The sequence below is a fragment of the Sapajus apella genome, unplaced genomic scaffold (genome assembly GCF_009761245.1).
Source record: "Sapajus apella isolate SASKATOON/1434 unplaced genomic scaffold, GSC_monkey_1.0 scaffold68, whole genome shotgun sequence".
Classification (NCBI taxonomy): Eukaryota; Metazoa; Chordata; class Mammalia; order Primates; family Cebidae; genus Sapajus; species Sapajus apella.
In genome coordinates this window covers 7253478-7264948 of record NW_022437008.1, presented here as the reverse complement: position 1 = coordinate 7264948, position 11471 = coordinate 7253478, and the positions used below count along the sequence as shown (strand labels likewise).

Genomic DNA, 11471 nt, shown 5'->3' with positions numbered 1-11471 from the left:
TCTTTGCCTATAGTCCTGGTCCAGCCTCTTCTAGGCCCCTTGAGGCAGCCGAACAGTGTGAACCCTGGTCCCTGCTGCCCACCTGAGGTGAGGAGTTCGAGACCAGCCTGGTCAACATGGTGAAACCACATCTCTACTAAAAATACAAAAAGTAGCTGGGCGTGGTGGTGTGTGCTGATCTCGAGAGCTCTGCTGGTCTTGCCCGAAGTATTTACCACTTTGCATTATAGTTTTTTCTTTTTGAGACAGGGTCTTACGCCAGGCTGGAGTTCAGTGGTAGGATCATAGCTCACTACAGCCTCCAACTCCTGGGCTCAACCGATCCTCCCACCTCAGCCTCCTGAGTAGCTGGGACTACAAGCATGCGCCAGCATTACCTGGATAATTTTTTAAATTTTTGTTTGTAGACACAGGGTCTCACTAAGTTGCCCAGAGTGGCCTTGAACTCCTGGGCTCAAGCAATTCTCTCACCTCAGTCTCTCAAAGTGCTGGAGTTACAGGTCTGAGCCACTGCACCCAGTTTTTGCATTCTAAGGGGAGTTTCTGGGGTTCAGGCCCACTGGGGTTCCCCAACACTGTCTTCTGCTATTGTCAAGCACAGGCAGCAGATGTGGGGCACAGCAAATGAGGAGAAAGGGTGTCTATGCCAGCCATACACCCGGAGAGGCCTGTTCCTAGCGGGTGGGGCCAGAAGGCTAGAAAAATAATAAATAAAAACAAACTGAAGGGAAGCAAAGCTCTTGGGTGCCAGAACGGGGCTGGCCAGGCCTGCAGCTGTCTGAGTAATGGGTTCCACATTTGTCTGGCTCGGTCTGCAGCCACCAGGATCCAGGGTGCACTGTGGGCTTTGCAAGAGCTAGAGGGGACAGCCCAGCTGCAGCTGGACCTAGCACACCCCTACGGCGGCCCCATCCCCAGCTGACCACAACAGGGCTGAGATGTTGCTTTGAGCTTCCACTTGGCACCCCAGCTTCCCTCCCCCAACAGCCCACCCCTGCCTGAGGCTCCTGGGTTTCCCCCTGGCCAACACAGATTGTTCGTGTTATTAATGCCGTTTTCCCAGAGATTCCATCTGGCTTTTTAATTGCTCTGGGATGGGGCTAGGATGCTTTGATAGTGAATCGGTATCTTTCCTGGGCCTTGGCTTACGTCAAACACTCCATCCGCAGAGAGGGGTGTGGTGCGGGGAAGAGGTGGGGTTGTCCAGAGAGAAGAGATCGCAAGAGTCTTTCACAGAATCAAGAAAGAGCTTTCAAAGGTGCTGGTGGGTTAGTTTTACCTAAAGAAAGGAAAAAGAGGCTGGGTGAGGTGGCTCACTCCTGTAATCCCAGCACTTTGGGAGGCTGAGGAGGGATGATTGCTTGAGGCTGGGAGTTCTGAACCAGCCTGGGAAACACAGCGAGACCCCTGTCTCTAGAAAAAATAATTTATTTTTTTGGAGATGGAGTCTTGCTCTTGTTGCCCAGGCTGGAGTGCAGTGTTGTGATCTTGGCTCGCGTCAACTTCTGCCTCTTGGGTTCAAGCAATTCTCCTGCCTCAGTCTCCTGAGTAGCTGGGACTGCAGGTGCTCGCCACCATGCCCAGCTAATTTTTGTATTTTTAGTAGAGACAGGGTTTCACCATATTGGCCAGGCTGATCTTGAACTCCTGACTTTGTGATACACCCACCTCGGCCTCCCAAAGTGCTGGGATTACAGCGTGAGCCACAGTGCCCAGACTACAAAAAATAAAATTAATCCCAGCAGCTACTCGGAAGGCTGAGGCAGGAGGATTGTGTGAGTTCAGGAGTTTGAGGTTTTGGGGAGCGGTGATTGCACCACTGCACTCCATCTGGGGTGACAGGGTGAGACCCTGTCTCTAAAAAAAGGAAAGAACAGAAAAGCCTTCCCCTCCCCACTAGCATAGGAAAGAAACAGCTAGAATATCAACACCGTCTAGGCAAGGACTTCGCCCCCGTGCCTAGAGAAGGGCTGTGGGTACCCTGGAGCGACCCCTCAGCTGAACAAATTCGGGGGCTTCTGCTCTCCCTTGACCTTCCCCATGAGTGGCCCCCTCCCCTCCTATGAGATCAGCAGCTCCTGGAGGAGGCCTGGCAGGTTCCTGCCTGGGAAGGAGCGGGTGGGAAAGCTGGGAGGGGCAGACATTCCTCACCAGGCCCAGTGGCTCATCGCAGGTGTCAGGGCCAAACCCCACGTTCACAGATTCCCAGGAGATCCAGGAGATAAGAGTAATATCCATGACAGCACTAAACCATCAGGACGCATCTGGTGGCAGAGGAGATGCCTCCCTCCTTTCCACCCTTGCTTTTTCCTTGAAGGCGGGCTAACCCTGAACAGAGCTGTCACGGGACACAGGGCTCAGGAGTGGCCTGGCAAGGGGGGAGAGGTCCCCCGGTCAAAGGGAGATCAGACTAAAGGAGAAACATCTAGGGCAGGCGCTGCCTTCAGCAGTGCTACCACCTCCAGAAAGCCCTTCCTGGTGGATCCCGTTCACACTCTGAGCTCCCCCTCGTTGTACTTGGCACCCCTAAACCACAGCTTTGGGGCCTCAAGGCTGTGAGGTCCCCTAGAGCCAGAGCAGAGTCTGTTTGTTCCCAGCCCAGTGCCCCATCTTTGACGCAGGCCCTGGCATACAGTAAGCATCTGATAAATATTTGGGGTGTGTTCAGTGCTGGGCTCTTGGAGTGGTTCTTCGTGAAGGCTGCAGTCAGGAGGGGAACTGTGAGGAACCCCACAGGAAGCGGTGGGTGGCTAGGGGCGACTCTGTTCCCGGGAGTCCTCCACAGCTGGGCACGGGGTGCATGCTGGGCAGGTTCACCCCACGCTGCCCAAAGGTCCTCCCTCCCCTCTACTTTGGCCCACCCTGGGGCCTCGTCCTCCCCTTCCCTTTCCTGGGGCTGGATGTGATTGGATCCATCTTGTCCCAAATGAAGCCCATCCTGGAACTCAGGACCAGGAGGAGGACTCAGGGTAGGAGGGATCTCTTCCAGGAGCTGATAGCTTTGAAACAGGAAGCCCCCAGCAGGCTGGCATAACAGAGAGAAGGGGAAGGAGTGAGGGCAGGAGGGTCGCCCCTCCCCCACCCATCCTAGGACTTGTTCTGGGGGGAAACGGGGAAGCTAGGGATCAGCCCCCTCAAACAAGAAAAACTGGAATTAGCACTGAACTCAAGAGAGGGTTTGCTGGGACTTAGCAAGCTGTGGCCTGCCCCAGGCCTCTGGGCACGCGGCGGGGCTCTGCCTCCTCTGTTCCCAGGGTGGCGGGGCAGGCACCGCCTCCTCACTGGGCTCGTGGCCTCTTCTCTGCCAAGGGTGGCCGTGGGTGAGGAGGCAGCCAGACACAGGACAGAGCCGGGGGCCGGAAGAGGTGCCAGCTAATCACGGGGGCAGGTAAAGCTAAGCTTCCGAAATATAAAAGGAACGTGTAACTTCTCGAAAATGCTCCAGCCTGCATTGGCACATACAGTAAGCCGCTCAGTGAACACTGTCTTGGTGCAGAGTTAAACAAAACAAAACCAAAAAATACCCTGCAATTTATCTTTTACCCTCCGAGAGAGTAAAATCTGAAAAGCACTATCAACCTCCTGGGCCGCTTCCTCCTGGGCCTTGTTAGTTCAGAGATGAGGGCTGCCCTCCCTTGCTTGGCTGTCACTGCTGTTAAGTGGGTACCAGGGTGCCTGACCTCACAGGGTGCTCATCAGAGTTGGGGGCATGCCAGCACTCAGTCCCCTGCTGGGTGGGGGATGAATGCAGTGGGCAGTGTGGATGCTGGGGCAGTTCCTGAACAGCCAGTGTGTGGGGCAGGGCTGGATCGATGTTGCAGGTCTGCCTGGGTCCCCTTTCCTGTGAGGGCTGGGGCGGGGCAGGTGTGGAGGGCTGGATGGAGGGGTCTCTGTCTTCAAGTTGCCCTCGGGGCTTCACAGTGTAGGGTGTACCCACATGGTCCAGGGAAAGAGGGGAGGGTTGGAGGGTCCTACCACTGGGGGCCTCTTCCTGCTGGCCAAGGGTCCTGCTGGAAGCTGGAGCTGCAGTGGGTATGAGTGAGGCACTGGAGCCCAAGGTGATTTGGAAGGAAGTCTGGACAAAGGGCGCCTTGAGCCTGGGGCTGCTGAGCTCAGGTAGAGGACTCTCTTCTCCTCCCAGGGGCAGATGAGAGGCCTCGACAAGACTTCAGCCCTGTAACCCCCACCATGGCCCCCTCCCATGACCCCAAGAGACTGCCTTCAGGCTCTGGGTATTCTCCATTTGGAGACTTGTACTCTGCTATTTATTTGTCTTGCCTGAGGGAAGTAAGTCCCTCCCCACTTAGGGTAAAGAGGGGCTGGGGATGGATGGAGAGCTCATGAAAGTCAGGATCGCAGCCAGGGAAAATGCTGTATTATTTACAAATGTGACCTGGCCCACAGACAACCTTGGAAGCAGCTTCTTTCTGGTTTTAAAAAGACACCAACATTGACTTCGATATGTTTATATTATAGATATAATACATAAAACATCTAGGGTGAGACTCTATGTTCTCCCCAAAAGAAGAGAACCAAGCCGTCCTTCCCTGCTCCCAGCCCCAGTGATGCGTTGGCGGGAGGCCACCTCCTTCCCGACCAGAAGCCAGGGCCTCTGGGGGACAAGCCTTGCGGGCAGCCCAGGCTGGAGGAGCCGGGGAAAAGCTGAGGGCAAAGGAGACCCCCCCTCACCTCATTGGTCCCCCAGGATCCAAAGTAATCCCAAAACTAAAAGGAAAGAGTCTCAGACCCTTCCCCCAGCTGCCGACGGAGAGTCTCATTTTGGCAAGTATCCGAGCAAAACCAAAACAAAACAAAAACCAAATAAAATGGTGGTTTAGCAGAGACGCGCACATTCACATTGCACAAGGCACTGCTGGGGCACAGAGGCCAGATACAAGTGTTGATATCGGCTGATAAAGCAAAATATTTGGAAAGCTTGTCATAACTCCGGTCCCTCTGGGATGGACTGATCGTGCTTTGTGTTCCTATGGCAATGCTGAAGGCATACAGTACAAACAAGGCTGAGGGTCCCAGTGGCCCTTCACCCCCCACGCCGGCCCCACGGCCAGATCTCCAGGTCCCCCCTCTCCCGCCAGGGGAGCTGACCTTAGAGCTGACCCATCCTTAGAGCTGACCCACGATCTAGCTTTCTGGTCTGACTGGGGGTGGTGGCTCCCCTTGGTCACCTGGTGACCCCCATTTCAGTGAGTTCCGCCCCACGGGGAAGCCGAGCCTGTGGCAGGCTGGGGTGGGGTGTGTGCGGAGGGATGGGAGAGGTGCGGAACTAAAGACCCTCCACCTTCATGTAGACCAGCGAACCTTAGGTTCAAAGCCCCAAGTCCCTATGTTTCCACCCCTCTATAAGACAGACGCCGAGGAGCGGCTGGGGCTGGCTGGCTTGTCGGGATCTCAGCTCCCTGAGCCCTCCTCCTCCAGCCACGGGCCGCTCCCCTCCTTCTCTCATGGGGGCCTGCTGTAGCCTTGGGAAGGAGGCAGGAAACCTCCAAATAAAATGACAAGGCACGATTTGCTCCCCCTACTCGGTAGGCATCGGAGCGGTGAGTTTGCATTTCCAAGGCACAAGGTTATCCTTAATACTAGAGTTACCGGGCTCCCAGCTCAGCCCCAAGAATTCTCTCCTCCTCGCAGGGAGAAGCCACCGCCTGGCCCCCTCATCTTAGACGCACCAAGTCCGGCGCAGAGGAAGGGAGGGGACACGCGGAGCAGGCCAGGCTTTCAGGAGGCACCGGAATCTCCTAGTCCTGGCTCGCAGGTCCCGAGCAAGCCTCGAGATCCGGCGACCCCAAACCACTCCCCGGGTCCCCGCCAGAGGCTGGCCCAGGGCGGTCCCGCAGCCGCGCGCCTCACGCGCAGTTGCCCATGGCCTTGACTAAGGAGCTCTCTGGCAGCTGGCGGAAGATGCCCCGCAGCGTGTCTAGTTCGCGGCTCAGCTGTTCCACCCGCTTGCGCAGGCGGTCATTGTCACTGGTCAGCTCCAGCACTTTCTGCTGCGTCTCCACGTTGCGCTGCTTGGCCTTGTCGCGGCTCTTGCGCACCGCAATGTTGTTGCGCTCGCGCCGCACACGGTACTCGTTGCTGTTCTTGTCCACCGACTTCTTGGCCTTGCCTGCGCCGCCGCCGCCACCCGCTCGGAGGTCGGGGTGCGCGGCGCCCAGCCCCTTAAGCGCGCCGCCGGGGCCCGGCAGGCCTGCGGCGCCGAGCGCGGGCGCGGGGTGCGGACTGGGCACGGGCGTGGGCGGCGGCGTGGGGTGACCGGGCTGCAGGTGCATGGTGGTCTGGCCGCAGTGCGCGATCTGGAACTGCAGGTGCGGGGCGGCCAGATGCGTGGGCGGCGGGTGCTGGTGCGGGTGCGGGTGCGAGGGCGGCGGCGGCGGCGGCGGCTGGTAGGGGAAGAGACCGGCCAGCGCCAGCTGCTTGGCTTCGTCCTCCTCGCGGGGCTCCTGCTTGATCACAAGCGGCCGCAGCGCCGGCGCCCCGACGCGTTCGTACAGGGGCTCCAGCCTGCCGTCCAGGTAGCCGGCGGCCGCGCACCCGTAGCCGGGTGGGGGCCCGTGCGCTCCCCCGGGCATGACTGCGCCGCCGGGGCCCGCGGGCGCGCCCGGGTAGTCAAAATCGCCGCCGCCGCCGCCCGCGGGGCCCGCGGCCGCCTTGGCCTTCTCCTGCTGCCGGCTGTGCTGGAACAGGTCGGCCAGGAACTCGTCGTTGAAGGCGGCCGGGTCGATGTAGGCGCTGATGTCGATGGACGTCTCGTGCTCGCAGATGCCGCCCAGCGGCTCCGGGGCGGCAGGTGGGGCGGGAGGCTGCGCGGGGCCCGCGCCCCGGGGAAAGCCGAAGGCGGCGCTGCTGGGCGCGTGCGGGGGGCTCTGCAGGTGGCTGCTCATCAGGGGCTGCGGCTCCGCCTCGTAGAAGTCGGCCGACTCCATGGGGGAGCTAGAGTTCTCCCGGCATGGCGAGCCTCGGCGGCCTCCAGCCAGCGCGGGGCGCCGCCGCCGCCGTGCACCCGGAGCCCCTGCTCGCCCGCGCCCGCGCAGCTCTGGGTCGCGAATGGCCCAACCCGTGCAGGCCCCGCTTTTATACCCTGCAGTACGAGTCGCCCCCTAGAGTCCGAGGCGGCCTCTGTCCCCGGGCGGCGGCGGCGCGGCGTCCGCTGGGTCCTAGCGCGCAGCCGGGGGGTGTGGGGCGGCGAACCAGCGGGGCCCAGCATGGCTCTTCCCGGGCAGGCCGCGGCGAAACGCCCACCCCCTCCTGCTCATCCAGCCCGGCCGCGGCGCTCGCTCCAAGCTCCGCCCCAGGCCGGCTGTCGCCCCCGCGCCCACGTGGTCGGTGGCTGGGGCCCCCTCCTCCGGCCTCCCCTAGGCGCCCATATCCAGCCATGGCCGGGAGCCCCGGAGCATCCCGAGGCTGCATGGGGTAGGGGTGGAGCGCGGCGGAGGGCAAGTCTTGGTCTCGAGCTACTGCGGCGCGGACTCGCTTTCAAAGCTTAAAGCAGGCCTGTCTGGGACCCGCGTCCCGGGGAGGCTGCGGCGCAGAGCAGCGGGGCTGGCGGGGGCCAGTGGGGGGCCGTTTGGGACGCGGTGGCTCTGCGTCTCCTAGCTCGATCTGCAGGCGACCCCTGTGATTCGGAGCAGAGGCACCTCTCCGAGGACGCCGGGGTCCTACGAGCAGCGCAGCACGGCGCTAGGACCCCGCGGGGAAAAGAAGCGGCCTCGGCCGGGGAGCCCGGAGGATCTGGCCGGTCGATCCGCCCGGGCTGGAAAACTTTCTTTGTAATTACTTCCCCAGGCCGGAGCGCGCGGCTGCCTAGGCGCGCGGGGCCGGCGCTACTACTCAGCGTGGTGTTGCCGATTTTTTTCTTGCCCGGACGGGCGGGATCCCCGGACTAGCGGAGCTGGACGCCAGGGCGAGCACCGGGAGGGGCGCACCGAGGGAGGAGACTAACTCCGGGCCGGGATCCTTCGAGGCGGGGGCCGTAGCCCGCGAGGCCCGAAGCCACAGCTTCCTCCCCCAACTCCCTGTTCAGGTGGACGCCAACGGCTGGAGCGAGGGTGTCCAGGTCGCCAAGTCCGAGAACCCACGGGCAGAATTCTGCCCTGTGGTTCGCTGGACGCTGGAGTCCCCGGGATCTTGGGTGCTGTGGCGGCCAGGCTCTGGGGCCCCTTATGTGCGGCACGCTGACCCTCTCACCGCGGCGAGGGAAGGAGCTTGCCACCGAGACCCCCAGCCACGTGCGTCCCTCGCATTCTTTACCGCAGCCGGGGTGGGGGCTGCGGACTGTCAGCTGGGCCCCAGTGGGGTCTTGGGGGCCCTCAAGTGTCTCCTGCCCTTGCCCGCGCCGCCCGTCAGGACGGGCGCTGAGGCCGGACGCCGCCCGGGTCCCGGCTAGAGGCGCGCTTGCCTCCAGGTGAGGGAAGACCCCTTCGCCGACTGTGGCCTTCTTAGGCCTGGCAAGGCGCCACTACCCGCCCAGAAACCTCCAAGGGGGTGCAGCTAAAAACAACGCTGGAGAGGCTCCGAGCTTCCACAGCAATCGCAGTAAAGCAGCAGTTTCATCTGGGCAATGCACACTGCGCTTTAATCAAGTTCCTATTCAACATATTCCCAGTGATTAATAGCCCAACTGCTTCGTATTCGGTCCAGAGCTCATAAACAAGATATTTTTAGCTTGACGCTTTTGGACGGGAGGGAGTAAAAACTAGATACGTTAAATAAATAACCCGATCTGAGCCGAAGAGCTGCTTGCTGAGCCAAATACAGAACCGGTTCATACACCGTCCACCTGTGGAGGGAGACTTGGACGAAATCAAAAAACACCCAAAGCGACTTGCATTTTTTTCTGCGGTGCTAAAACTAATGGCTTTTCCTAGGTAGGAACAAAGAAACGCCGCTGTGCATGCACGATTCCTGGCCCGTGCAGTGCAGGGAGGAAGGCCATGTCTGGCCTCTTTTGCACAGCTTGCTGTTGCCTGCCCAGAGATCGAGAACTCTGCCGCTTAGGACTGGAAGAAACCTCAGTATGGGGAAAAGATTGTCCAATAAGGGGCTGATGAATGTGTGGGGGCGACAATAGCAAGGAGTGGAGCTCCCTGCCTGGGAGTCTCCAACTCCAAGGGCCCTAGGTCCTCCTACAATTGAACCAGAATTCACCCACCCAGGTCTGCACTGTGCAGGGTGCTGAGAGCCCAGGGATTCGTGAGAAGGTGGTCCCTGTCTCTAGGAACTGGAACAGTGGGAGAGACTAATAAAGTGTCACGCAGAGGCTGCTGGGAGGAAGGAGGAGGAGTAGGGGATGAGACTTCATTCATTCATCAAATGCACAGGAGGCACGAATGGGAATCAAGGGTGGATGTGCTGCCATGAATAGACGCCCGGCCCTGAATAAGGTAGCGCTATGGAGGAGGCAGAGATCAGATCTGTCTGGGGAGGTGCTGTGGATGGAATTGTGTCTCTGCCCCAAATTCCTGTGTTGAAGCCCTAGCCCCCAATGTGACTATTTGGAGACAGGGCTTTTAGGAAGTAAAGTGAGATGAAGTCATAAGGGTGGGGTCCTAATTTGATAGGATTGGTGGCCTTATCAGAAAAAGAATGTCACAGGAGCACACTGAGGAAGTGGCCCTCTGCAAGCTGGGAAGAGGCCCCTCACCAGAACCTGACAGGGCTGGCAGCCTGGCCTTGGGCGTCCAGCCTCCAGAACTGTGAGAAATCAATGTTTATGGTAGGTCTATTATGGTAGCCTGCATAGACTGAACCATGGGGTGAAACAGGGCTTCATGCAGGAGCAGACCTTTGAGCTGGGCCTTGAAGGCTGAGCAGGAATTTGCTGGAAGGATAAGGGAGGAAGGCTCTTCTAGGAGGAGCGAATGGTAAGTGCAAAGGTGGAGAGCCTGTGACTGCCTGATGTGTTCTGGTAACAAAGAACAAGAGTGGGGGGAGGAAGGGAGGGGCCTAGATAAGGCTGGATCCGCAGACAGGGCTGGGCTGATGGCCAAGGCCACTGCAGGTGAAGGAGGAACACTTATCTCCCAGGATTTTGACCTCCAGTTTTTAGCAGGGGAGCTTCGTTGTCAGATTTGGGATCCTGAGAGACTACTCCAGCCAAGACGGAGAGCGAGTGTTGACCAGATGGGAAAGGATGGAGGCTTGAGGCCCCAGTCTAGAGCGGGCAGGGTAGATTTGAACAAGATGTCAGGAGTGGGGGCTGAATGCCAGGCTTCTGGCTGGGATGACTACCCCCTGACATATGTAATGCCCAGGAAATTGGGAGCCCCTCTACAAGCCCCCATGAGGCCATGGGGGACTCATTCCAGGGTACTTACCTGCCTGCTTTGTGATTTAGGAGGGGAGGATCTTGGAGAAGTTGCTAAGATCCACCTACCTTGTTCTGGTTTTTCCTTGAAAGCCTAAGTGTATACCTTGGGATGAGGAGGAAATGGTTTTGAGGGCAAGTGGTAGGTCTCTGGCTAGGCCCGACTAGGTGCTGAGAGGACGGGGGTGTCTGGGGCCCTGAGATAGAAGTGTCCTGCCCAAGCCCTGAAGCAGGAATTAGCTGGGGATTTGAGGTGAGACCCCGGGGTCAATGGAGACACTTTCCATGGGAGATGCCCACGGGGTAAGAGAGGAGCAGGCTGATGCCTGGCAGTCTCATAGACAGTTGGCTGGTGGCAGGAGAAGTGGGAACGAAGGAGAAATCACCTTTGATTGAGAGAAGTGGCTCTGTGGCTTGTGTGCAATTGAGACAAAGCCAGTCATAAGAGCAGCTTGTAAATTCTTCTGTGATCACCTTTAAAATCCTTCCTGAGGCTGTGGATGTGGGTATGCACAGGCCAGGTGGGGAGGGGGTGAGCATGATTCCCTGGGAAATGGGGGTCCTGAGTTTTGGGTGCTCCAGGATGAAGCCTGGTTCCAGAATCAATCGCAGCTCTAACCATTTTGAGAAGACAACAGCCCTCTACATGTTTTACTTTACTTTGGTTCAATCTTCCTAAGGCAAGGCCCATGAGAGAATTAGTACGTAAGTCTGGAAATCAATCAAATTCTGAAGAGCAAAAATGGAACTAACCCTTCTGAAGTAGTTTTCTGACTTTATCTGAAGCTGAAGTGTGTGTGTAAGATTGGTCGCTCCAAACAGGACCAATTCAGATAAGATAAAAGTCCAGAACTATGATTTCAGACACAGCTGAGCTCTGGCTAGGGGCAGGAGTATCTAACATGGTCTGTCTGAGAGTGTTTCAATAAGATACCCTCAAAGGCCTTCCTCAAATTAGACAAACAAAACAAAATAAAAACACTAGTTACTTTTTGTTACAAATGAGTTTTATACTAATTCATTTTAGGCTTTAGATCTTGATGTGTAAAGCTATGCACTCAACGCACAATCAACCCAAACTCTAGTGTTCCCTTTTTCTTCTTCCTCTTCTTTTTTTTTTTTTTTTTTTTTTTTTTTGAGACAGGGT

The 11471-nt window shown here is 58.1% G+C and overlaps 1 protein-coding gene and 1 pseudogene across 2 annotated transcripts; one reads left to right on the top strand and one right to left on the bottom strand.

The window, feature by feature from the left end:
• Positions 1–4450: 4450 nt before the first annotated feature.
• CEBPA (CCAAT enhancer binding protein alpha) lies at positions 4451–7133 on the bottom strand. Its single transcript, XM_032249126.1, has one exon. It carries the CDS (start codon positions 6942–6944, stop codon positions 5865–5867), a length of 1080 nt encoding a protein of 359 aa, XP_032105017.1. The 5' UTR covers positions 6945–7133; the 3' UTR covers positions 4451–5864.
• Positions 6968–9556, top strand: LOC116530829 (annotated as a pseudogene). Its single transcript, XR_004260151.1, has 2 exons — positions 6968–7431; positions 7511–9556. The product of XR_004260151.1 is annotated as a collagen alpha-1(III) chain-like (transcript).
• The last annotated feature ends 1915 nt before the right edge of the window (positions 9557–11471 follow it).

Coding starts and splice junctions, on each gene's coding strand:
- CEBPA (XM_032249126.1), bottom strand. CDS start 6,944: ATGGAGTCGGCCGACTTCTACGAGGCGGAGCCGCAGCCCCTGATGAGC.